This window comes from Arachis hypogaea, chromosome 17 (assembly GCF_003086295.3).
Source record: "Arachis hypogaea cultivar Tifrunner chromosome 17, arahy.Tifrunner.gnm2.J5K5, whole genome shotgun sequence".
NCBI lineage: Eukaryota > Viridiplantae > Streptophyta > Magnoliopsida > Fabales > Fabaceae > Arachis > Arachis hypogaea.
The window spans coordinates 14,373,463-14,401,305 of NC_092052.1; the positions used below are offsets into that span (position 1 = coordinate 14,373,463).

A 27,843-nucleotide genomic window follows, 5' to 3' on the forward strand; every position below is an offset into this window, starting at 1 on the left:
GCTGCAGCAAACAAGGTTAGTTCCTTCTCGATATGGACTCAATTGTGGGGGCTACCGGAAAAATTCAAAACTATTGAGACGGGTAGGAAGATCTGCAGCAAGGTGGGAAAGGTAATTGATATAGACTTCTTCGATGTCAGAGGTAAGGAGTCGAGGATTATCAAAGCAAAGATAGAGATCAACAGGGAACAACGAATTAAGGACAGCCTGAAAATTGCGGGGCCAGATAAAAGTTATGTGAAAATCGGGCTGAGATACAAAATAATTGGAAAGTTTTGTACTTATTCTACGCTCCTTGGTCATGAATCTAAAGGTTGTAGTGCCATGATTCGGGATTCTAAGGAGGGGACAGTGACTCAAGACCGAATAGGCGATTGGGTTCGTGCAAATCAAGTTGGTAGAAGAATAAACAGGGACGAGGACAAGGCCAGTGCAAAATCAAACTTTATAGGCCCGAATGAGGCTAAATCAAGAAGGAAACCAGCTCCGGCATGGCTGATTCATGGGTTCTCCAGCCTCAGTATGAAGGACCAAAAGGGAGAACCATTAATAAATACTGGGGCTGCTCAAAATGACAATACCAAAGGAATTATTGATGCTGGAAAGAGCAATCAGATGGGTTCAAGGGAGGGTGATTCAATTATGGTGCTAGATGAAATTCCGGTCTCAAATCTACATGATACTTCGGAAGCGGGTCTGGATAAAAAAATAAAAATGAAGCAGATGGCGCGTAGAGGTGTAGTGAATATGAGCCCAATTAGTGGTGTCAAGAGAAGAACTAATGGGAAGGAAAATATCCAAGGACAGAAGAAGCTCTGTACAGAGGAAAGCCGCATACAACAAGCAGAGGTGGAGGGTGCCAGCCGACAAATGGCACCCATAGCACCATGAGAATCTTAACATGGAACTGTCGGGGTTTGGGGAGACCCCTGACAGTCCATAATCTAAAAGGGATTCATAAGTCCCACTCCCCCGAGGTTGGTTTCATCTGTGAATAAAAAAATCAACCTCGGATGGTGGAAAAAGGTATTGAGACAATGTGGATATTCAAACTGGTTTTTGGTGGATCCATTAGGTACAGCGGGAGGACTTATTTTGGTATGGAAGGAGGGTTGTGAGGTAAGCATCATTCGTCACTCCAAATATTTTATTGCTGCGAAAGTTAAAGACTTGGCTTTGAATGAGCTATGGAGTTTGGTGGGAGTCCATCTGAGCACTAATGATCAAGTTCGGCATAACCAATTTGAAGATATTTCAGACTACCAGACACACTCATTAATGAAATTCACAGAATTCTTACTCAGTACTGGTGGGGTAAAAAAGGAACAGAACGTAGAATGGTTTGGATTGGCTGGGATACAATGTCCAGACCTAAGAAGGAGGGGGGACTAGGCTTGAAAGATTTGAGGGCTCAGAACCTAGCCTTATTAGGAAAACAGTACTGGAGGATTGCTACTCAGCCTAATTCTATCCTAGCAAGAACACTGAAAGGTAAATACTTTAAGTACAGCAATGCGATGAGTGCTGACTTAGGAGGCTCACCATCTTGGGGTTGGCGCAGCATCTTAGAGGGCCGAACGGTTGTTGAAAAAGGCCTGGACTGGAGGGTTGGCTCTGGTAGTTTCATCCAAGTATTTAGCGACCCTTGGTTACCTCTGCCATATCCGTTCCGTATCCCTCTGTTACAACCTATTGTCCCGCAGAATTCGGTCTTCTGGGTAAAAGATCTTATGCTGCCTGATAGAAATTGGAACCACAACCTGATTGCCAACAGTTTTCTCCCTGAAATTCAAAGCAGAATCTACTCAATTCAACCTGTAGATGGAGAAGATGTGCTTCAATGGAGTCTCAACAAATCTAAAATGTATGACACGGTCTTAGGTTATAACATTGCTTACCTATTTTTTCACCCTCCATTAGAGCACTGCCTTGACCACATGAAGCAAAAGCATATTTGGCAGCACTTTGGGAAGCTGAAAGTCCCTCCCAGCGTGAAGATGTTCCTCTGAAAATGCCTCCATGGTCGAATTCCAGTGCTAGAACTCATCCATCGCAGATTTCCAAGTACAGGTTCACTTTACCCTTATTGTCACACGCAATCAGAGTCAATCACCCACTGCCTAATTACATACAACAAAGCCCAAGACATTTGGACTAGAAGTCAGATTTACCTGCACCTTCCACATCCTATCGGTGACCAGTTCTTTGAATGGTGGTAGGAATTGAAGACAAAGCTTGAGCGGCAACATGATGGAAAGAGGTTGATGGGTCTTGTGGCAAGTATCTGTTGGAACATATGGAAGGCAAGAAACCTTTGGGTCTTTGAGCACACAAACCAAACACCGGAAGAGACGTTTCAAATGTCGGTAAACCTGGCGCAACAATTCATCTCTCTAGCCTAAACTCACTGTCTTAGGTTTTCGTTTTTTCCCCAATTCTCCCTTCTAAGTTTGGTTCAGTTTTATTCACTTTGCCTTTAATGAGTTTTTATTTGGAAAACTCCCACTTTTTCTATCTCATGTCCTGCATTTGGACACTTGTACCACTTTTATGATGCAATAAAAGTCCTTTTTAACTTTAAAAAAAAAAAGCAGATAATATACTTCTAAAAAAAATTAATACAAAAATTAATCTCTATATCATTTTTTTTTTGTCAGATATAACAATCTCCAGTCCATTTTTCAACGTGATTCACTAATGTTGAGTTAACATGTTAATTTGCACACATGACAGTTAAATGTCTACGTGTGCCAGAAAGACAAAACAGTTCTTGACCTTTTAATAAAAAACAGCGTTGTATTAATAATGGTATGAAACGCTGCATTTAGCACCTAGCGGCACCACTTGGGCATTTTCTTTTTTGCGATCCTAAAACCCTTGGAAGCTCAGTGAAGCAGAAACAATAGAAAAAGTGAAAGCCAAGGGAAGCCAAGTACAAATTTCTTGAATCTGCCTCTGTCGTCCTCGACTTCTGTGCCGCCCCGGAGGATGGATGCAGGTCGCCGTCAAGTACGTCCCCATCAACCACCTCGTCATCAATGTTGACCTTGTGTCCATCGCCCTCCTCCGTGGCGCCATTGCCATCCAGGAGGATATCACTAGACCTGAGTGTAAGAGCCGCGTTAAGAAGCTTATGACCAACTACGGTTGTACCGCATTCGACATCATATTCAACGACGATTCTTCGAATATTGGAGACGCTTAGGAGCAGGAAGCCATGTCCCAGAATGCCATCGTCATCGATGCTGTTAAGCTTGCAACTCAGTTCTTGTTTATTGATTTATTATGTCTGATTTTGTTTTTTATTTTTTGCATCATAGGTTTTTAGGTCGTAGTATTCTAATGTATTGGTTGAATCAGGTGAGTGATGATTTTGTTTGTCATTTTGTGCATGGTTGGGTTAGAAACTAAGAATTGTATTGCAGGGTTTTTCTTTGCTGGTGTGGACGTGTGGTGGTAGTTGTTTGAGAAGGTTCAGGTGGAAAAGCCAGTTACGAGTCGATCGTCGTTATGAGTTGCGATGGCTTTTTTTTTTTTTTTTTCTATTACAAGACCAAGGATTCCTTTGTCCTATTCGCACATGTAGACACTTAATGGTCACATGTGTGAGCTAATATATCAATTTAATATTTAATATTTTTTGTTAGTGAATAATGTCAGAAAATAAACTGAAAACTGTTATGTCTAATAAAAAAAAAGAAAAATTAATCTGTGTATTAAATTTTTTAAGATTTTAAAATGTGCACTTTTAAAATTTTAAAGATTGATTTAAGTAATTCTTCTAATATGATTTTTTTTAGACTAACACTTTTAGATCAATTGAAAATTTGAAAGTTAAGGAAAGTAAAGTGAAAATTTGAAGGATCATGTTTAGTTATAAATAGGACGATAATCGAAAATATTTAATAATAAAAATAAATAAATAAAAAATAGTCAAAATTTATCTTATTTAATATTTATTAATTATTTATAATAATTAATAAATATTAAATAAAATAAATTTTTACTATTTTTTTACTTCTTTAGTATTACTGATAAAATAAGATAAATCAATCTATTTTTACCAATTTTAGTTGTAAGTTGTAATTTACAACATAAAAATTAAAATTAAAATCAAATTTAAATTTAAAAATAATTACAAATTTTAAATTAATTTAAATTAATCTAATATTAATTCATTATTTAATTTAAATAAATATTAATAATTTAAATTTTGTATTATGGAAGTAGTAACTTATGGCTGAAATTAGTCCCTTACCTTTCAGCTATGAGAAATTGGGAATACCACAGAAAAAAAAATTACAAATTTACGATAGAATAAGATAGAATAGTTCACTCCATTTTACCAACTCTAATGGTAAGTTGTAATTTATAATATAAAAATTAAAATTAAAATAAAAATTAAATTTAAAAATAATTACAAATTTAAATTAATTTAAATTAATCTAGTATTTAATTTATTACATAATTTAAATAAATGTTGGTTGTTTAAATTTCCAATTATGTAAATTTACGATAGAATAAAAAAAAAATGAAAAGCAGAAGAAAATACCTCGCCTTTTGTTTCTCCAAAGCAGAAGACACTCCGTGATCTCTGACTTCTCTCCACCGTGGAACCTCCCTCCACCTAAATCCCCGCCGCCGTAAAAACATCCGCCTCCGATCCAAATGAAGCGCAAGAAGTGGTCGGAGCAGGAGGAACAAACCCTCCTATCCAAGTACTCTGAACTACTCCGCTCCGGCACCCTCGCTAAGCTCAAGACCCGCGAGAAGAAGTTCAAACCCGTCGCCGACCACGTCAACTCCCTCCACCACCATCGCGATCCCTCCGCCTTCCCTTTCACGTGGTCATGGCGCGACGTATCCATCAAGGTCCAGAACATGCGCCACCAGTACCTCGGCGTCAAGCAGAAGATCCAAGGTCTCTCGCCTCACTCTTTCAACTGGTCCGATGGTCTCAATCACTGGGAGAATTTTCTTTATTACAAGGAAGTCTTCGGCGATATTCCGTCGTCCTCTTCGATTGCGAGAAACGGTTCTAATTCTGCGGTTTCGTTGCGTAGCCTTGGATTTTCGGGTTCTGATGATGATATTATTGATGAAGATGATGATTGTGATGAGGATGAGGAGGAGTGTGAGTGCGGTGGTAATGATTTTGATGATGATTCCGGGGAAGAGGTGAGGCGGATTGGGGGTATTGGCGTTAGGGTTTTGGAGCTGAGGGAGGCGGTGGCGAAGAGGGAGGAGAGGAGGAGGGAGAGAGAGTTTCGGAGGGAGAAGGAGGAGGCGGTGGCGGAGAGAGAGCGGGAGAAGCGGAGGAGGGAGGGGGATGATAGAGGAGTTGAGGTGGAGGTGGAATCTGAATTGGAGGAGAGGCGGTTGCGGTGGGCGAGGAGGGAGGTGGCAAGGAGGGCGAGGCTGGAGAGGGAGCTGGAGGAGGAGCGGAGGCGGCGGAAGAGGGCGGAGGAGAGAATGGAGGAGGAGGAGATGGAGTGGAGGGAGAGGATGGTGGCAATGCAGGTTGAGCATGAGAAGCAGATGATGCAGATGCATGTTGATGCTTGCCAGAACCAGATGCAGATCCTTGGGATCATGGCCAGGATACTATGCCAGTTCTTTGGCTCTGGGAGTGATGGATTGGGTGGTGGCAGCGGCAGCGCCACTGGCAGCGGCTTGGCAGCGTTGCCCTCTCAGGTGTTGCAGAATTTGCAACACACTGGGGAGTTGGGGAATGTAAAACCGGATGCTAATTCGCCTTCGGAATTTATGTAAAAAAGGATTGAAGCAGAGTACTCTGTTCAATATACTTCATGGATGTTGTCAACGTGAAAAAGATGAAAATGAATATTTCATTGTATCGCCAGGTCCTTTTTGTGTTGTTGAAATTATAGGTACCATTTAACTGGAGGCAATTTTATTCGAGGAAATCCTCTAATTCTTGATTCTGATGATTGTTTATCATACCATGTGTTTAAGCTTTCTTGATTGTGAAGGGAAACTCCTACTTTGGGGAGGGGAAATGCGGGAAGATGTTGACAGCTGCCCAACCAAGTGCTGAGTGAGAAAGTCTCATGATGAGCTCACTTAACATATTTGTAAGTTTTTAGAAATACTATTATTAGACCTAAGGTTGCTGAAAAGACGTAGAAAGTAGCATTTTTTTATGCAGTTCAATACTTCATGAGGCTGCTTTGTATGCTAAGTGCATTGGTTCTTCTATTTTTCATAGATGACTCGGTTAATATAATTCTATTTCATTAGAGTTGAGTAGATGAGGCTCTAGCCTGTATGGTGAAGCCTGCTCAATACATTTTTGAAAGGAATAAGCGTATGAAACAAAGATCAGAATGCAGAAATCAGAGTTTACACTTAAAATTCCCAGTTAAGTGTGAACTGGTGAGTAATCATAATATGTGAATGTGGAAAATTTATGATCTTTTGGTTTACATTAAAGCACTAACTAGTGACATGTTGGTTTGCTGGTCTATCATCTTGTACGTTATTTTTGGGTCTCTAACTAATGAGCATTGCATATTTGCATCCACATCTTGACTTCCTCATTTTGACATGAATCATTTCAGGGAAGCTTATTCGTGAGTAAATAGTAATACACGTTTCAATTGGGTTAATACGTTCATAAATAATTCTCAGGTTATTCACAGAGTAGATTTGATAATTTCTTTCATCAGAAGTGTGTCTTGGTTATGTGGCTAATGTTATTCTGTTGAGTGAATACGAATGAGAATAGAGTTTGCTTGCTTATTTGTGATGCACTGCTGTGATGAGTGATAAGTCATGAGTAATGGGGGGAAAATTTCCCTGAATGTTGCAAATTATTATACTTGTTTAGAAGTTCCTTGATTCTTTTCCTAGAATTTTTGCTGTTGATGTTGGTAAGAAGGACTGGTTGTGGGAAATTGATGTTGCTTTGCCATCCCTACAAAATACAAATTGTGAAATTTCCCTTTCACAGTTGTTTTAAAATATTTCATCTGTTGAAATTTGAATTAGATGGATGGTTTTTTTTTTTTTCTCCTCGTTTTGGTTGTGAACGGGATTGATGGTTGAATCCTTTTCCCGGATCAGGATATATGGGTAAATCTGAATTCCTGTTTGTGGGCTTGTGGCGGTGGGTCAAGTATTACTTTTGGGCTTGTGGCGGTGGGTCAAGATATATGTATGATTTTATTCTTGTGGTTCAAAAAGACTGTGTGGTTAAGGTTTACGAAATCTGAGGGTAGCCATTTATTTTGGATTCAGTCCAAGCCCAAGTCCTGAAAGAAAAGGTCATAAGTCCCGTTTTTTTTTCTCTCACTTCGTAGTTGTCACTTGTCACTAGTCAGCCGCCTAGGGTTTTCCAACCTCCCTATATATACACTCTATGACCATCACAGCCTCACCAATTTGAATTTGATCGCTTACTTTGAGCAGTTGAGCTTTCTTCTCCCATGATCAATCTCTCTTCTTCTACGATTATTATTATTATTTTCATTTTTTATATTAGGTTAGATTTATGTAATTTTGTTTTTAATATTTGAATTTTGCTGAATTGATTTATATTTCAAATTGAAAGGAGTGGAGAGAGCAGGGATTGTGTGTATCGGTTGTGTGCTAAGATTAATGCACCCTTCCGAAAGAGTTCCCTGCAACATTTATTATGAGAAAGTGGGCAGTTGTGTTTCATCTTCTCCGTTGATAGTCACAACAATCATTTTCCCTACATCTTTTTCCTTTCCTTTCAATTTTCTTTTTCAACTTAGGTTTATTTGATTTGCATTTTTCAGTTCGTAAACATTTGAAAAATAAAAAAAAAAACACACCCAAACTAAATCAAACCCACCCGTAATTTGTGGTGTTTGTTTCCTCATGTTTCTTTGCCATAGAAAAGTACTTATTTTTTCCATGGTTTGGATTTGCCCATTAGGAAATGTATTTGGCGAACATAGCATAACTTTAAACAACTGAGTTCGTTCTTTTTAGAACAAGAACCCTTCAATTATTTGAACTGAAAAATATTGCCCCCTTGTAAACCTCACAAGTCGCATATCTATGTCTCAGAGATTGGTACAAACGAATCCCAAGTGAAAATTATTGATAACCGAATATGATAATAAGATGTTAAAATATTGTTCAGGAAAATAATGGTGAATTTTGTTTAGACGTTAGGAAGATAAATTAATTAACACAAAATTAAGATATGAAGGACATTATTATGCTTAAAAATGTGATGGTAGTATGGTACAGGGTGTTCGATACTTAATAAACGAAGTAAAGAAAGACTCCTACAGGGTTAGGATAAAAATTTAATAAACGAAGTAAAGAAAGGCTCGTACACGCTACTAACTAATTTTTTTCTTAAATTAAAAATTAAAATTAGGTTAGATATTTGAAATAAAAAGCCTTAAACGTTAAACCTAACACACATCCAAAAATTAATCGCAGATTGCATTTGTGTTTTGCTACTTATTTGTGCATTGTAAATTTGTAATTTCTAACGGTAGTTGATGAGCTTCTTTTTACAATTTTTTCTCAACTTTTTCCAATTATTTTTATTAATTCAAATATCTTTTGATATACACATCGCACAGAGAATCAAATACCCGGTAGAAAATGGGTCCCCGTTATTCGTAACATAATGTGATAATGGGACACGAAATAGTTTTGTACAATGGGCTCTAGGATCCGTCGCCATTCCTAGTGCAACATTATGAAAATAAACTTGGATTACTTAAAAATGTTTGGACGACAATAAAAATAATTCTGAATTAACTAAAAATTATTTTATTTTATATTCATTAGTTATTTCTGAAATAAATGTATAATATTAAATGTGATATGTTGTATTTATAGATATTATATGTATAAAATTATAAATATTAAATTAGATAAAGTAACATTAGATTATTGTCTCTTGGTATTGCTAAATCTGATAAATTAGACGGATTTTTTTTATTTCTACATGATCCCAGATATTTTGGCTGTTAACAAAGGCATTAATCGCTTAAACGTACTGTGTTAACAATAACTAGAAGAATATTATTCATTGTGTTGTTGCAGCTGCATTTCAAAAGTTAAACAAACTAAAGAAGAGTTAACTTTGTGTCAATAAAAAGTTTGTCTTTTATAATATAAAAGAAAATTGTATATCTAATAGTGTACCAAAAAGTAGTAACAAACATAATTTGGCTTAACTAAAATGTTCGTATATGTCTTTACATCTAATAACTCCCAATTGACGACGCAAGAGGATACTCCGGCGGTATATGGTACCTTCGGGATCCTGGCATTTGAAAGGTGGACATTATTTTTTATAATCATCAGCTTGTTTATTCATAATCAATGGGATAAAGTCGGTCCTGAGTCCTGACCTATGTAATCTAGTGAAAGCTATTTTTCTTGAACCTTGGAAAATAAGCAAAGTTAATGAAATGTTTATCACTTTAATTTCAAAGGTGGAGCCAGTCTGAAGCCTAAAACACATGAGACCTATAAGCTTATGCAACGTTTCATACAAAGTGGTCACCAAGATTCTTGCTAAGCGATTGAGAATGATTATGGAAAAGCTTGTTAAATCCAGCCAATGTAGCTTCGTTCTTGGAAGTCAAAGTTTTCACAACATTATCATTACTCAGAAAGTTATTCATTCCATCAGGACAAAGAAAGGAAACAAAGCTTGGATGACTATAAAAATCGACTTGGAAAAAGCTTACAACAGACTCAAATGGAATTTTATAAAAGACATTCTGGTTGACATCGGACTCCCTGCTCACTTTATTAATTTGATTTGTACGTGCATTTCCACAGCCAGGATGCGGGTCTTATGGAATGGTGAAACTTTGGATGAATTTCTTCCTTCCAGACCTATCCGGCAAGGACACACCCTATCGCCTTACCTTTTTTTTCTTTATATGGAACGTCTCACCCATCTTATCAGTGTAGCTGTGAAAAACCACTTTTCGAAGCCCATGCGGCTTAATCGGGATGGCCCTGATCTATCCCACTTTTGCTTCGCAAATGACCTCATTCTCTTTGCCGAAGCTAGCATCGACCAAGCTGAGATTATCAACAAGATCCTTGAGAAATTTTGCAGAAGTTCCGAGCAGAAAGTAAATAATGATAAGACCTGGATTTTCTTTTCCAATAATGTGAGTAGCAATGTCAGAGAGGAGATTAGTGAAGCACTCCATTTCACAAGAACGAATGATCTTGGAAAATATCTTAGAGTCTCCCTTCTTCACATAAGAACCAACTGCAACACCTACAATGAGATTATTGGCAAACTCAATTCTAGGCTGAATGGATGGAAAACTTTCACTCTATCTTTTGCAGAAAGTACAACTCTGATGAAATCTATCATTTCCTCTATTCCTACTTATACTATACAAACTTCTATTCTTCCCGCATCTACTTGTAACCTTATTGACCATAAATGCAGGAGCTTCCTTTGGGGAGATCAATCGCGAAAAGTTCATCTTCTTAACTGGAAGACTATTAGTCAACTTAAAACTAATGGTGGGCTTGGTATCCGGCATGCCTAGGAGTATAAACATGCTTTCATGATGAAAATTGGCTGGGACCTTATAGAAAAAAGAGATGCTTTTTGGGTCAAAGTCCTCTGATCAAAATATAATTATGGAAGCGAGCTTCTCTCAAGAGTGGAAAGGATGAATAAGCAATCAAATCTCTGGAAATGAGTGTGTGCTTCTTGGTCTGATGTTCAAAGGAATTCTATTTGAAACATTGGTAATGAAAACAATATAAACTTTTGGAACCACCAATGGGTGCCAAGTCTCGTTCCTCTCAACAATTATGTTGCACAGGTAAGTCAGCCCTATAATTCAATGATTCACTAATGGACTTTCTTTTGGTTTCAGGTGAGTGGGATGTTGATAAACTACGAAGATGGCTTTTGGATCCAGTGGTGAACAGAATCCTAACCATTTCTCCACCATTCCCGTGGAAAGGTGAAGACCAGATTGCTTGGGCAGCTTCATCGGGTGGCACTTTCAATCTGAAATCAACCTATTCTTCTCTCCAAAATAACATAGGAACTGCAGATTGTCTTTTCAAGCTTTCTTGGAAGTGGAATGATCCCGAAAGAATTCGATCTTTTATCTGAATAGTTGCTCATGAAGCTATTCTGACGAATGCAAAACGGAAAAGAAGACAAACTGTTGATGCAAGATGTTCTCGATGTAACTTTGTTACTAAAGATGATTTGCATGTTCTCTGCAATTGTTTCTTTGTAACCACCTTTTGGAATATCTTACAAGCCAACCAGTAGGTTCAAGACTTTTTTAACCTAAATATCTGGGATTGGCTTTTGCAAAATCTATCTCACCAAATTGATTGGAACATTATGTTTGGAGTGACTATATCCTCCTTATGGTACCAACGTAACAAATTGGTCTTTGAAGGAGCTGGAACCTCTCCCCTGGCAATTGTTGAGTCAATCAAAATGCGGGTCATGGAGATTATCAAACTGATGGACTTGAGGATTATTCCAAAGAATACGCACCAATCTTCTCATGATAGTCTAATTAGTTAGTTACCCCCTCCGAACCATTGGATAAAAGTAAACGTTGATGGCTCCTTTTTTGCGCAAAAAGAAGTGCAGCTTGTGGTGGCATTTTCCGAGACAACTTGGGAAGATTCATCAATGGCTTTTCTTGTAATCTAAGCAGCTGCTCCATCATGCATGCAGAGCTCTGGGCAATAATTAGAGGCTTGCAAATTGCACCAGCAAAGAAATATAACCATCTTATTATGGAATATGACTCATCCATAGCTATTAAATTCATTTCTGAAGGATGCCCTCCTCTTCACCCTTGTAGCCCCCTTGTAGAAGATATCAAAGTTCTTGCTAATCGCATTCCGCAGATCCTTTGGCGTCACACTTTGAGGGAAGCTAATTCGGTCGCTGATCAACATGCAAAGAATGGACATGACTTACCCTTGAGTCTTCATTTATTCGATATTTCTCCCCCCAATATATTTCTTACCTTGTCTTTTGATAGCTATGGTTCCTTTAGAATTAGGAATGTTTCTTCAATTTATTTTTTTCTTATGTTGATCTAATAGTTAGTTTATTTATTCATTTAAGAAAAATAAGGCTGAAAGTTCAAATTTTATTTTGTATATATAACAATCTATTGAACAACAATAAATTTTTAATTGAAACTCCGATTCGTGACGAATTAGTTTCTATCTTAAAGATGGATATTGCTTTCCAATTTCAAATCGCTGTACCTAGGCTACGCCACTAATGGCGGCCGACTTTCTATATGCTTTTCACCCTTAATGTATATATTTTTGTTCTCCATCAATGCTTTTAAACGGAGCTTAACACATTGTTTGGATCAATGAAAATTAAAAGGAAAGAAAATGCAATAAAGGAAAATGGATTGAAAACTTTATTTTCCGTTGATTGGATGAGAATGGAAATTGGAAGGAAAGGGAAAACAGTGGTGTGGGACCCACGTCCAACTTTTCCTTTCCAAACTTGCGAAGGAAACTAATGACAATTCTAAAATGAAAGTAAAATGACCAATTTATCCATGGTGTTAACATGGAAAGCAAAATTCTTAATGTAAGCTAGCTATCTTTGAAACTTGGAGAGACTTCTCTTCTCCACCGCAGCTTCATCGTTGTGCTCGACAGCGTTACCGCGGCTTCACCGTCATCATCCACAAGCCACGGCAGTTTCGTCATCGTCGAGACAGCTCCTTCTCCTCTTCATCCTTGCAAATTCAAGCCAAAGGTGAGTCCTTTTTCGTTCGATTTCGTACTTTTTCCAAAAACAAAATAGGAAAATAATCACTGTACATAGTATGTGCTCTTCTTTTGTTTTTCAATTGAGATCCTCTTGCTTTGGTTTCTTGTTTTTGTTCCTCAAATCCACCGTTTTGTGCTTGCTTCCTTGCTAGGGTTTGGCCTGTGAAATTTGAATACTCCATAGAGTTCGACAGTAGAGGGTGCCTGCTGCCTAGTGTTGGCTTGTGTGTGTTGGTGATCCCCGTTTGGGTATTGTTGCTCTATTCAAAAGCTGAATAAATATATATGGCATTATGAACCATTTTCTTTATTGATTTCTACATGTTTGATTTCTTAATTTTCTTTTTTATTTCTTTTCCTCTTTTTAATTGATTTGATTTCTTCATTATATGCTTCATTTGCAACCAAGTGCAGTGATTAACTGAATCAATATCATGGCTATAGTTTATTCAAAAGTCCAAAGCTTTCTAAATGGTAAAAAATTATAAATCATAAAACTTTTCAATGACCCAAAAGCATAAAACATGATTAAAATCGAATACACACAATTCCAAATCCCCATCACGAATGCGCAGAAAAACAATAATAAAAAAAGAAAAAAGGACACTTCTTTTAACCAAATAGTGGGAAAAAAAGGAATTACTTGAGAGTGAGAGTGATTGAATCGGAAGTGAAAAACTTTGTTTACAGAATGCTTAGATTTTGTTTGGATTTTGTTTTGTTTTTGTTTTGTTTTGTTTTTTTTTTTTTTGTGAATCAGATTACTTTCAGTTTCAATTTCAAGTTTAAAGCCTCAAACTTTGTGTTCGAACTTCAAAGAGAAGGTACTAACTGTGACTACCTATATGGAAGTACGATATCACCTTTGATCTTTAGAAATTGTTTGTAAATTGCTATTTATTATTTGATTTGTTAGTTTCGTTTTAAGTTAAATTTTTTAAAATTGAAACGAGGCAATTGAAATACTTAATAAATTATAAGGTAAATAATTAAAAATTAAGAATTTAATACTAAAAATATTTATTTGTTATTTGTCTTTCATCTAGAAGTATGTTCATTTTTTCATCTGGTTAGATTTTATCTTCAGGTGCTATGATTGTTTTATTTCAAATTTTTGTATTAAAATAAGATATGACAAAAAAATAACATTATTATAGGTAGAAAATATTTGGGCATTCTTTCTCTTTACTATCTTTGATAGAATTTAAAAAAAATTAATGGACATAGAACATAGCACATACATGCTGGAACCTTATATCTTTTTGAATGTCATCATGAGTATTTTAGTTCATCCATCTTTTTATAATGAAATTCAAATTATACAAAAGTCCTTCAAATTAAATGGCTTTTCTTACTTGTCTGTGGCTAAAATCTGTTATTAATTTTTCATGGTTTAGTTGTTACTAATGTCTAAATAGCTAAGCAAAATATTGTGCTCGTTTCATTGGTGCACTTACAAAGCATTTGTTCAACATATCTTGAACCATTTTTTTTATAAACTATAGTAAATCCTGCTTTGGTTAACTTAATTTTTTACCGTCTAAATTATTAAGTGTTGTTGGTAGCTAAGTCCACTTAATTTTGGTGAAAATTAATGCATTAATTAATATACCATGTGACTTACAGTATATGTTTATTATTTATGACCGTGAGCTTTGGAATTGAGTTTGACATTTAGGAGTCAGAGATAAGTGTCTCATAATAAGGTATGTTTATATTGCGTAAGGTGAAACCATATTTTTATATGTGGCATTTAGTTTTGTTTTTTTTTTTCTTCAACAAATGAATTGTTAGAATGTAACAACATATGTTACTTTCTGTTTACTTTTACTATCGATATGTCCATTCTAAACATTATATTTTCATAGATGGATAACGAAAATATTGAATATGCGAATTTAGAAGATAGAACGAACGTCATACATGACTTAGAAATTCAAGTACATCAAGTCACTTTTACTGACGTATATCAACCTGAACCAATACAAATCTTAACTTGTGTCAGGGAAGAGTTAGAAAAGAGACAATATATTTGTGTCACATCTCTTTCATGTGTTACGGTGCATGCATTGTATAGTTTGGAATTATTATCACAATATAGGCCTAGGCAAATTAATGACGAAAACTTGGAAAGAGAAAACAGGCTTACTCAGTTAATGATACAGTTAATGAAGTCTAACAAATGCCGAGATGTCATACGTATGAGCCCTGAAGCATTTCAACTATTGTGTCAAAAGTTAAGAAAAACTGGTAGAGTAAAGAATTCAACTCGATCTACGGTTGAAGAGCAAGTAGCTAAATTCCTACCTATTATAGGGCACAATGTGAAAACTAGAACCATGTCTTTTTTCTTTCACCGCTTAGGGGAGATAATTTGTCGTCACTTTCACAACGTCCTACATGCTATTTTATCGTTAGAGGAGACTTCTTCAAGTAACTGTCTGGTGAGGATGTTCCTTATGCAATACTTCATAATAGTCGATTCTATCCATTTTTCAAGGTACTAAATCTTTTAATTTACTTGGTGAATTTTATGTAACTGTCAACGAAATAATCATAAAATGGTTATGTTAATATGTCAATATACTTTCTAAAAAAGGGATGCATTGGAGCCATAGATGGTACTCATAGTCGTGTGAAGGTACCAAGGGTGAAAGCCCCTCGTTTTTGCGGAAGAAAAAATCACCCCACACAAAATGTGTTAGTTGCCTGCGGGTTTGATATGAAATTCACTTATGTGTTGTCTGCTTGGGAAGGAACTACCTCTAAGTCGAGAATTTTAAAAGATGCTCTTAGTAGGGAATATCCACTTCGAATTTCTGAAGGTCTGTGATAGTGTAATTTATAAAATTGTTTACATAAATTCAAATTCATAGACACAATATGTTATACTTTAATTTGTGTATGCAACTGTTGTAGGAAAATTTTATCTAAACAATGCTGGATTTATGCTAAAGTCTAGGATACTTACACCATATAGAGGTGTTCGGTATCACCTAAAAGAGTATTCAGTACGTTAGTCCTAAAATCCGAAAGAACTATTCAACCACCGCCATCCTTCATTACGAAATGTCATCGAAAGATGTTTCAGAGTTCTAAAGAAAAGATTCCCAATTATAGCTGGCGACACTGAACCTTATTATTCATTTGAAAGTATGAGAGATATTTTTTTGGCATGTTATATACTGCATAACTTTTTTATTGGTTTCGATGTTGATCAATCTATAATTGATGCGGTTGACCGAGAATTGCTACAAGAACGCAACATAGATAGATCACAATCAAATCAACGTGATGAGGAATATAGACATGCAGCATTGCTACGAGATAATATTGCAGCTGAAATGTAGAATGTGTATCAAACTTTATGAGTGATTATATGTTTCATATATATGAATATGTATATATATGTATTTTACAGTCAGAATTGTTTAATTAGATTTTTTTAAGGGACATTTTTACAGGTTAAATAATGCCAAATAAAGGAAATAAAATAACAGAAGCAAATCAACCTTCTAAAGACAACTTAAGATGGTCTGATGAGATGGATGAAGTTCTGCTGAATGCATTAGCAGAAGAAGCATTGAAAGGTAATCGACACGATGGCTCGTGGACAACTGAAGCATATGCCAAGGCTGTGAAGACTTTGAGCATAGCAATAGGCCCGAACATAACAAAGAACCACATCAAGAATAGAATGAAGACATTGAAAGATCATTTTGTTCAGGCATATGACTTATTTCATCACTTAAGTGGATTTGCGCGGAATCTTGTTACTAGAAAGTTTGAAGCTGAAGAAGAAGTGTTGCAAGACTTTATTAAGGTATCTTATACTTTTTTTATTACTTATACGAATGATCAAGTTAGTCACAAAATTTCTTTAACATTTCTTTATGCAGGAGAAACTATATGCAGAAAAATGGAAAAAAATGCAAATTAAGCATTATGATACTTTGAAGGAGTTGTTCGGAGCTGATAAAGTGATGCGTGAGCATCTTTTCTATCTTTTCCTAGTGAATTTACATTTGAATTGTTAAGTTTAATCAAGATTTAGTTATCTTTTTGCCACCATGAATACTACTTTGAGTTATGTGCAATTCTGTTTATTTCAGGTAGCAGTCGGATGGATTATATGGAGTTTCTGTAGAAAAAGAGAAGAAAGTGAATGATGTTGTCAACTCTGACCTCCCTGCACTCCAACAAGAATAACTCAAGTTACAGAAGTCCAATTGATGTTATTCTAGTGGCATTAAAAATCTAACTTCAAGAGCTTTCCAACGATGTATAATAGTATACACTTCTTCTCCAGCAATTCGGTCATACTGGCGCCTAACTTCAAGTTTCTCAAGTTAGGCACCAGAAAAAGAATGTAAGTTGAGTTGTAGGCTGTATTGGTGGCGCCTAACTTGGGATTATCCAAGTTAGGCGCCAAGACAAGAGGAAACCTTCAAGAGTTCACTGCTAAGGTGGCGCCTAACTTAGGTTTCACCTAGTTAAGCGCCAAATACAACCATCAGCCTCCAATTCCATTCGGCCAGGCTCAAGTCCAACTTCAGCATCCCAAGTTAGGCGCCAGCTTTATGAAAGGCAATGGTCCCCATGCTCCTCAAGGCCTGCACGAGATCTTTGTTGATTTTGATTAAACTTTTATTGTATTTATAAATAGGAAAATATATTATTTAGTTTTAGAAAATATATTTTACATTAATTAGGATTAGATATAAAAGGAAAAAAGATTCAGCCCTTCGGGCTCTTCTCTTCAGTCTAACCTCATTCCGCACTTTACAGTTTTTCAGAATCCTTGTTTTCTCTCTAAACCATGAGCAACTAAACCCCCACTGTTAAGGTTAGGAGCTCTGTTTATTCTATGGGTTAATACTATTACTTTTCTATTTTAATTCATGTATTGATTTTAAATTCAAGAGTTGTTTTCGTTCTTCATCTTATGAATTTGGGTGGAATGGAAGTATGACCCTTATTCTAATTGAGTTCTTGTAAACCTTGGAAAAGCTCTTTGCATGAATAACAGATTGAAAACAAATTCTCCTAAACTTCTAATTATCTAGACTTAACGAGATACGTGACATATAATCCTCTTATATATGGATAATTAGGGTTTCTGTGGCAAATAAACTAGTTTGAACTTAACCCTCTAATTGGAATCAAGTGACCAAGGAATTGGCGGTTGATAAAGGTTAGAGGAGACTAAAAAGGTCTAAGAAATTAGGGTTTAGTCACATATAGTTTGCCATGAATTGAATCTTGCATGATTAAAATAGTTGGTAAGAAAAGTAAATCCGGAAAATAAATATCTCTGAAACCTTAACTGTTTTTTCCATATATTTCACAATCCGTTTACTGCTTGCTTTCTGATTTTTTGAATTTACTGTTTAATGCAATTGAGACCCAAATATTCTTTTCTGCTTGTCTAACTAAGTAAATCATTCAATCATTGTTGCTTAGTCCATCAATCCTCATGGGATCGACCCTCATTCACTTGAGGTACTACTTGGTACTATCCGGTGCACTTGGCGGTTAATTTGTGGGTTATAAATTCCACACCATAGAGCTACTGGTAAAGCGGCTGCTACTTCACGTGAAAGAATTCAACAACTTGATAGAGATTTTATTAATTTGAATGACTCGTTTGAAAACATTGGATTTTCTAACATAGATATTAATATGAGACATGATACCACAACGTTTTCTGCTAATTTAGATTTACCAAGTGTTCTTCACAGTCAGCCAAATTAATTAGGTGGGACTTTAACGTCAAGAAGAATAAAGCATAAATCTCCTATGAATGATTTTCTAGAAGCACAATATGAATGATTTTCTACGTCAAGTGCTTCTCATAATTAAGCAGTTTGGGTAAGCTTTAATCTATATCACAATAATCAGACCAAAACAAATGGCCAATTTTGTTTTAAAAAAAGTGAATATTTTTTTTTCTATGTATGGATTTGAAAGTATAGAATGATTCTTTAGACTATCAACCAATATATAAAACACATGGGTTTATATAACTTTTGAGAGAGAATAATTCAACCAACTTTATTGATGTAGAAATGCAAAATTTAATCATGTAAATTTTTACATGACACTACATACAAATCAATTAAAGTAATAACTATTTGGTATTGATTACACAAATATTAAAAAAAAGCATTGTTAGGAGGTCAGTAATTTTTGTGATTTGTAGTTATTAAATAGTTATTAATAAAGTTTTTAATGGTGTGAGATTTCATCAAATAGTATAGAATTATTATTTTTTTACTAGTTACATGCTGACCAGAATTTAATAAAGTTGTTGGCCCCCTAGACTTTTCCTTAATGTAGTTAGGGGTGGCAATGAGTAGGGTAGGGTAGGTTTGAACCCAACCCTAACCCTACCCGCGGGTTGAGTTTTTTTACCAACACTCAACCCTATCCTACCCGTGAGTTGATAAATACCCAATCCTAACCCTACCCGCACTCAATCCGCGAGTATCCGACTCTACATGCGGGTTGACAAAAAAGAAACATTATAATGACATAAGTATTTCATAAATAACACAAGTATCTTATACACAACATAACCATCAAATAACACAAGTTATCCCATTAGCATTCAAATAACACAAGTATTCAAACAATACAAATTGAAAAATACGTTTTATAAAAATAAATGAGCAAACTTTACAAATTTATAATTTTAATTCAATGGCTAAAAAATTTTTGCACATACTTAAGGTCCTTGGTTCAACTCCCATATATAACATTTTTAAACATATATAACACATATTATGGGGAATACGGGTAGGGTTGAGACTCAACCCACACCCTACCCGCTTCGCAGGCCAACTTGCTCCGCACCCAACCCCAAGGGCGGAGCTAAATAAAATATTAAAGAAGAGCAAAAATATTTATACAATAAACTAAGACTAAAATAAAATTTTAAGGAGAGGCTAAACTGAAATTTACATATAATTTATATGTAAAAAATTAAAATTAATGGGAGTCATCGCCCCTCTTTTCTATCACCTAGCTCCGCCTCTGCCCAATCTTACTCGCAACAGATCGAATTGACAATCTTACCCGATCGAATTAAATCGGGTTGAATACTCACAGATAGATGTTGGCAGGACTAAACATAGTCTTCTATCATTTATCCTTATAACGAAGGTTCAAAAGGTCGAAGGAATTGAAGATGCCTCTTCAAAGCCGGAAGAAACGAGAGTCTTTTGATTTTACCCCCTTGACGCAATTCGTATATGACATGCTACGAGTCTACGGAATCCGTTTCGACATGTATGATTGTACGTATATTATATAATATAGGAGTCTCCGAGCCAATGTCACGTATGCATGAAACTGATAAATAAATTTTGACTTTGAAATCAAGGACTATATAAGTATACTTGAATTTGATTGCCTGCATGCTTGTGGTAACACATGTACGAATTACTAGTGAAAATGTAATGCACGAATTGAAACGCAATAATTTCGTGGCACTTGAGCATTTGACCAATGGCTTTTGACTTTTTTTTTTATATATTTTTTTTTCCAAATTTGATCATGCATGGTTCCTTCTAGATGATATCTTTAATTTTACGTAGGGACCTTCAATTTGACCACTTAAGTTATCAATAATGCTAGAAAACTAAGATGGTGGTTTCAGTAAAAAATTAATTAAATGTCTATGAATGAATTTAAAATTTTTATGTAGATGGTATTTATATTAGATATTAAAATTTTTTTTGTAAATTAGATGATTTTAAATCTATTTTTTGATTTATCATATTTTAGATATTTAAAGAGAAAAAAAAGATGAAGAAACAGAAGCTAATTAAATCAGTTTTTGTAATTTACGTTGCAATAATATTAAACATATCTTCTCCTAATTTAAATGTGATAAAATATTTAATAATTAATATTTTAAATCATAAATAAATAAAATTAATTACTATATTTATAATTAATTAAGTTGTTCTATTTTTACCTGATTTAGAATTGATTCATACACTTTTTCTTAAGTTATTAGCCACCACTGCCACCGCTTAATAATTAGTCGTGTGATATCATGATATATATTTGGAATAATTGAAGGATTCCTAGGTGTTTCACACGTAGCAATGAAAGTAATAATAAAATAATTTATAACGATTATTTTGTATTGTACCTTTTGTGTGTATTATAAATTTTGTATACACAAAGGGTCAATAATTTTTAGTAATTTTAATAAATATTTAATTAACATAAATATTAAATTATTTTTAATAAAAAATTATTAATTTATTTGTATATAAATTTTGATAAATATAAATTATATATTTTATATGTATAAATTTTTATAAATATAAATATAAATTATTATTAGTTAAATGTCAGCTCAAAACAATAATGTTTTCTGAAAATGTAGCATCGTTGTTTTGTATAATAATGTCATAAAATTATTTTTTTTAAAAATTTAAATTGATAAGAGAAAATAAATAAATAATTATATTATATCTCTTGTTTGTTTTATATTAAAATTTTTTAATTTCTTTTAGAGTCAATAAAAATAGAATTCTAAAACTTTAAATTATAAAAATTCTAATATCATATTATATGAAACTACTTCTTCTACAAATTTAAGCTGATATAGAAAAAACATATATTATATCTATAACAAATAATATAAATTTGATATAAATACCTAATTTATTAAAAATACTTTTTTCCTTCAAGAGTACGAATGCGTGATATATATTCTTCATTTTAAAATTAATTTTTTTTATCAACTCTTTTATCAATATAAGAAATTGTGATTTGAATTGAGCTTTTAGCACATTCGACACTGGTGAGAGAAGTACGAATGGTGAGAGAAGTACGAATGGCAGCCGCGCAACTCGACAACCATATAGAAGCACAGGGTGGAGCGAAGGTTAAGAATTTCGCGCACCGTGGATGATGGAGTATGGGTTAGTTTCAGGAACTGTGGAGGAGAGGCGAAAGCTTGACGCCGAAGAGAGGAGGATGGATCGACAGCAGTAATGCACAGTGGAGCAGCAACGGCAATATTTCGTGCGCTACCAATCTCACTTCTCGGATTTCTGCAAAATTGGGAGAAATTAATTAATGGTTATAAAATAAAAAGGGGCGGGAATAAAAAAATTGAATTATGATAAAAGTCCAATTTAGCGGCATTTCTTAATGCAGTGGCCGCTGATGTTGTAGCACACAAAGGACTAATTCTTCTGTATACTTATTTTGTCGCCATGCTCCATGTCTTTTGTAGTGTATAGAGTGAGAATGAACATAATCATGTGTCTTTTTTTTACTAATACAATGTCAAATTATAAATTTTTAAATTTTACTTTATCTTATTTTAAATTGTCATCTATTAATACTTCTCAACGACTCTATATATATATATATATATATATATATATATTAATGAGAATTAGAAAAAAATAAAATATAATTCTTTCTATCTTTTTAATAACATTTGGAATATAATTATGTCAAATTCTAACTCATTATGATTATTATTATTGTAAACTGATAAATAAACTAAAAATTTATTTTTTTTTATTCAACAATTAAGATAAGTTGTGATTAAAGTAACCAACTAACATATGAATATAGTTGAGTGAATACACTTGTCTCAATCTCAGTTTTATACGGTGATATATACACTAATACTAAGTAGACACTATTAACAGAGTTGTTCCATAGGTGTGAGAGTAATACAATTTAGACTCTGCCAGGATAGATTATTTTTGGTATTGCTATTCTTCCTTCTCAATGCTCGAGAACTTTTGTTTCAGCCACTTTATCATATGAAAGCTTAGCACCCGCTTTATTAACATGCAAAACAAAATCATATTAGACCATAGTTGTAAGAATCAAACCAGTGATTAAATCAGTCAGATTACTAGTTTATTGGTTTATTAGTTCAACCAATAAATCATCAGTTGAACCGATAAAGCCGGTTTTATATAAATAAAAAATAAAAAATAATAAAAAACTTAAAAATTTTAAAATATATATCTTCACTAACATTTCAAGAATAACCAAATCTTAAATTCTAAAGATAACTAATACAAAGATAGATATAAAATTAGTTAATACTACTACAATAATATCTTATTTTGACATAATAAAAATAACATTATCTATAATCAAGGGAAGGAAGAACAAGTGTGGCATTCATTACTTTTGCCACTACAGCCGTATCACATCTGCATTTTAATCAAACTTCATAGGATTAGCATATTAACGTAAATATCAATATTCATTTTGGAAAAAGAAAAAAGGACTCACTTTTCTAAAAAAATCTATATGCATATTTTAATCAATAATCAAAATAGAATCAATCAATAATCAATATTTTCACAAGGTACAAAATAACAACTACATAAAATAAATCAATTTTAAACAGCATCAATCAACCCTAAACAATAACAATCATGAAAAAACAACCACAATCATAAAAAGAAAAACAAAATCGAAATCATGAGTCAACAAATTAAAACAGTCAAAGAACATTGCAGTTAGTAATAACCTCATAATAAACAAAGAAACAAATTAAGTTTTCAAACCTTAAAATTATTTATTCTCCAGTCTCAAATAGTTTTGATTATGATGATTCCTTTCTAACATAACAATTTTGATCATTCCTTAAGCCCGAATTGAATATTGAAGGGGGAAACTAACCTGGAAAATAGGAAAAGTCAAGGATTCATAGCAAATGCAGCAATTGAGGACATCAGGGTCAATGATAGTCACAGAAATAGACTTATCCTTATTGTCGCTTACAGATCCAACAAGGTTTTCATCATGCTCTGTACTTTTAGCCTCATCACCATCTCCTTCATGCTCCTCTTCGTTTCTGCTTGCTTGGCCATCTTCTTGTTGGAGTCGATTCTGGATCCGGTTGCAGTGAAGGCACGGGAGATGGCAGACGTAGTGACAGCGCAGAGAATACGCAACGCGAATGGAGGCAGCAGACGTGCATGGAGCTACAGACAACGCAGACAAGCCGGCGACGAGACGGCGACCGTGCGGTGAGAGGGAGAAGGTTGAGGCGCCGCGTTCTCTCCTTTGCCCGTTTCAGACTTTCAATGAGAGAGAGTGAGAGTGTGGGTTGGGGAGGGGGATGAGTCAGCAATCGTGGCAACAACCATGCGGTGGAAGTGGCAGTGGTCGGTGGTTTCTTTCTGAATGTGAGAGAGTTCTTCATTGTCTCTGGAGTCTGGACTCTCTAGTGGAGGCTGAGTGAGATTGAGAGAGAGTAAGGTAGGGGGAACTTTGGGACTCTGGGTTAGATTAAGGTTTTTCACTTTTTTTTTTTAATTTTTAACCAGCAAAACCGCCGGTTATTAAAAACTGCCGGTTCATTGGTTTTTGACAAAATCGGCTAGGGTTGAACACGACAGACGCGGCGATGGTAGAGGCTAGGGCTTCTATTTTTTTCTTTGGGGACTGGGGAGAAGGAAGGAGATCGAAGGAAGAAAGGAGGCTCTAGGACTGGGGGGCACTGGCATGCTTTCTAAATGTTCTCTAAGCGATATGGCGTCGTTTCATTTGAACCGGCCGGGTTCCAATTCGGTCTGACCAGCCAGTTTAACGGTTTGCATCCAATTTTTGAATCAACGGTTTTACTTAAAGAATCGAACCATAAAACTTATCGGTTCACGGTTGGACCGATCCGACTGGCCGGTCCAGTCCGATTTTCAGAACCATGCTAGTGACTGATGCGAAGAGGAGAGGGGCTGGTGACAGACGACGCTTTGACGATCACGAGGAAGAAGCTGGTGACTTACGAATGATGAGAGGGGCTAGAACACGACCAGAGCTGGCACTGTGCATGACGGGGAGGAAGGTGCGTGGTTGGAGAGAAGGAATGAGGATTTTCGCACCAAGGGTTATCTTCACCCTTTTCTCCTAAGGGAAGAACGACGAGTGAGGGATTTCAAAAAAAAAATTGAAAAATTGTACTTTATGGTCACCCCCCAAAACCGTGACCATAGGTACTCTATGGTCACCTTTTTTCGAAACACCGTGACCATAGACCTCGTTAGGTCACCCCTTAAAATCGTGACTATAGATACCTTTAGGTCATTCTCCAAAACCATGACCATAGACCCTTTTAGGTCACCCCTCAAAACCGTGACCATAAATCATTTTAGGTCACCCCCAAAACTATGACCATAGACCCCTTTAGGTCAAGCCCCAAAACCGTGATCATAAACCCTTTTAAGTCACCCTTTTTTTAAAAATTGTGACCATAGACCCCTTTCGGTCACCCTAAAAAACTGTGACCATAGACCCCTTTAGTCACTCTTTTGTAAAATCGTGACCATAGACTCTTTTAGGTCACTCCTCAAAACCGTGACCATAGATGTCTTTTGGTCACGGTGAAAAATTGTGACCATAGACCATTTTAAGTCACCCCCAAAACCGTGACCATAGACCCCTTTAGGTCACTCTCCAAAACCGTGATCATAGATCCTTTTAGGTCATCCTTTTTTGAAAAACCGTAACCATAGACCATTCAAGATCACCCTAAAAAAATGACCATAGACCCTTTTAGATCACCCTAAAAAAATGACCATAGACCTCGTGACCATAGACCTCTTTAGGTCACCATTTTTTAAAAAAACTGTGACCATAAACCCTTTTTAGTCACCCTAAAAAACCGTGACCATAGACCCCTTTAGGTCACCCCTGTAAATCGTGACCATAGACCCTTTTATGGTCACGATTTTTTACTGTGACCAAAAAAATCCTGACCATAGACCTAAAATGTTGTAGTGTAATAACTCTTCTATTATGTAACAGTTTTGATAAACTCACATATTCAACAGCATTATCACTTTGTAACATCTTTAATTTTGTATGTAACTGCAACTCAACCATTTGTTGGAGGTGATTAAATACTAATTTTAATTGAGCTCTTGATTACATATAGCTATGTGAATTTTAAGAATGCATCAATGAAGTTTACAAAGTACCAATTTCTATTATTGTCATAAATGGATGCTGGTCCCCAAATGTCTGAATATACAAACTCTAAAGAATGTTTGTATATAATTTGTGAAGTAGAAAAAGGTAAATGGTGGAATTTTCCAACACAGCAAGCTGAACAGTTAATTTTGGTTACAAGAAATAAAATTTGACAAGTTTTTAGAACTTTTGATACAATACTATGCTTTGGATGGCCTAATCTAGCATGCCAAATCAGCAAATCATCCTTATTCTCTACTGAAGTGATGTAAGCTTCTGGTGTTTATATGCTTTGAAGAGTTGCAAATTTATAAAGACTTTTGTCAATAATGCCTTAAACAACAATCTCTTTTGTTTCTTTAGATCTTATACAGCACCTATCATCATGGAATTCAAAGAAGACATAATTGTCACAGCAGAACTGATATACACTCGTCAAGTTCTTTGTAATTTCAGGCACACATAGTAATTTTTTAAGGAACAATAATCTAAAGCCCAAATCAAATTTAATGCACAAATAACCAACAAAGAAAATTTGCAAATCTGTTCCATTACCAACTATGACTTGCTCATCTCCATAGTACTCCTCTTTTTCTAACAAATTTTGCTAATTGTGAGTCATATGATGTGTAACTTCTGAATCAAGATACCAAATCGGATCCTAAAATGTTGCTTGTGTTGCTGAAATATTACAGAAATTAGCTTTAGGCTGAGAGACCTGTTGAGAGATCTGTTGAGAGACCTGGTTGCTTTCACTGTTGTATCCTTCTCCTCCATAATCATCTTCATATGAGTCTTCACTGTACCTATACCAAACAAGTTCTTGTTGTATGTCCTATTTTATTGCACACCTGGCACTGTGGTTTCTCATATATATAGTCTCTCATGTTGTTCATCCTGCCTCCTCTACCATACTGTCCCCTTCCGTTTGCAAATTGTCCATCACTTGTTTGATCTTGCACCATCTGATATTGTATTGACCTGCCTCCATTGAAGAACCCTTTGTCTTCTCTAAACATTCTTCCTCCTTTTCCTCGAAATCCACCTCTGAAGCCTCCTCTAGCAAATTGATCTATGTTTGCTTACACAGACACTTCTAGTTTCTTGAATCTTGCAAGCATGCTCTCATGTGCAAGCAGCAGTGCTTCTAACTCAGGAACTGTTATACTTTGAGATCTTGCTAACACAAAAGTATAAACTGAGAAATACTCTTCAATTAGGCCATGCAAAATTACATTTACATGATCACTCTCATTTATTGACTCTCCTACATAAGCTAGTGCATCAATTGTGCCTTTGATTGAAAGTACATACTCAGTCACAGAAGTTCCAATCTAAAGAGTACTGAGTTTGTGTTTCAGTTGCATTACCTTTGCTTTGATCTAAGAGGCGAAGTAATCTTCCAACCTCTTCCAGACTTGATGCGTGTAAACGCAGCTGTGGTGAAAGGCTTGCTCATCGAGGCCAAGAGTCATGACTTGAGGAGAGCATCTTGTCTTTTTTATTGTTGATACTGTGGATTCAATGCTGCATTTGTTTCACCTTCTATAACTGTATACTGTTGATGAATTTCTTTTCCTATAACATGACTCAGCATATCATTTCTTTCCATTGTTGAGATTACTTGGTCTTTTTATTGTAGAAAATTATCCTCATCTAGCTTCATTGAAATTGATGTTGCTACGAATTCTTGAGCCATTGTGACTTAGCTTTGATCTACTTGTGAACTCTTGTAACTTAGAACTTCGGAAGCTGTGGTACCATAAGTTCTGATATCATGAAGATATCAAATATCAGAGGGTGAAATTGAAGAAGAAGACGGATAGAAGAGAGGATGAAGAAGAGAAGAGTGGAAAGTAATTTTATTAAACTAGTAAAAAAAATGACCAGAATCATCTAATACAAGGAGTGATTTGCTACTTATATATAGAATGACTAAGAGAATTGAACTTTCTAAAACTTACTATTAGCTTCTAACTAACTGAATAACAAAAAAGAGAAGAGTGACTTGTGCTGACTCATCATCAGATCTTAACAGAATAATAGAACCAATCAAGTCTTGCACGCTTATGCTGATCACACCATAACTCCTATCAA

The 27,843-nt window shown here is 35.2% G+C and overlaps 2 protein-coding genes and 1 non-coding gene across 7 annotated transcripts; all 3 read left to right on the plus strand.

The window, feature by feature from the left end:
* Positions 1-4,508: 4,508 nt before the first annotated feature.
* LOC114925685 (uncharacterized) lies at positions 4,509-6,434 on the plus strand. Of its 4 annotated transcripts, none has more exons than XM_072222474.1 (3): positions 4,509-5,891; positions 5,977-6,095; positions 6,262-6,434. In XM_072222474.1, the coding sequence occupies exon 1, from the start codon at positions 4,669-4,671 to the stop codon at positions 5,770-5,772; it is 1,104 nt and encodes a 367-aa protein (XP_072078575.1). In that variant the 5' UTR covers positions 4,509-4,668; the 3' UTR covers positions 5,773-5,891; positions 5,977-6,095; positions 6,262-6,434. The 4 variants fall into 4 exon arrangements, with proteins under 4 accessions (XP_072078575.1, XP_029150239.1, XP_029150237.1 ...); XM_029294406.2 differs by having other exon boundaries at positions 5,994-6,095; XM_029294404.2 differs by having other exon boundaries at positions 5,977-6,434.
* A 1,147-nt stretch (positions 6,435-7,581) lies between these two features.
* LOC112768435 (small nucleolar RNA snoR135) lies at positions 7,582-7,725 on the plus strand. Its single transcript, XR_003185865.1, has one exon. It is a non-coding gene; the product is annotated as a small nucleolar RNA snoR135 (small nucleolar RNA).
* A 4,820-nt stretch (positions 7,726-12,545) lies between these two features.
* LOC112765961 (uncharacterized) lies at positions 12,546-17,696 on the plus strand. Of its 2 annotated transcripts, XM_072223828.1 has the most exons (5): positions 12,573-12,760; positions 12,927-13,023; positions 16,239-16,597; positions 16,674-16,761; positions 16,887-17,696. In XM_072223828.1, exons 3-5 carry the CDS (start codon positions 16,247-16,249, stop codon positions 16,919-16,921), a joined length of 474 nt encoding a protein of 157 aa, XP_072079929.1. In that variant the 5' UTR covers positions 12,573-12,760; positions 12,927-13,023; positions 16,239-16,246; the 3' UTR covers positions 16,922-17,696. The 2 variants fall into 2 exon arrangements, with proteins under 2 accessions (XP_072079928.1, XP_072079929.1); XM_072223827.1 differs by having other exon boundaries at positions 12,546-12,760; positions 12,927-16,597.
* Positions 17,697-27,843: the final 10,147 nt, after the last annotated feature.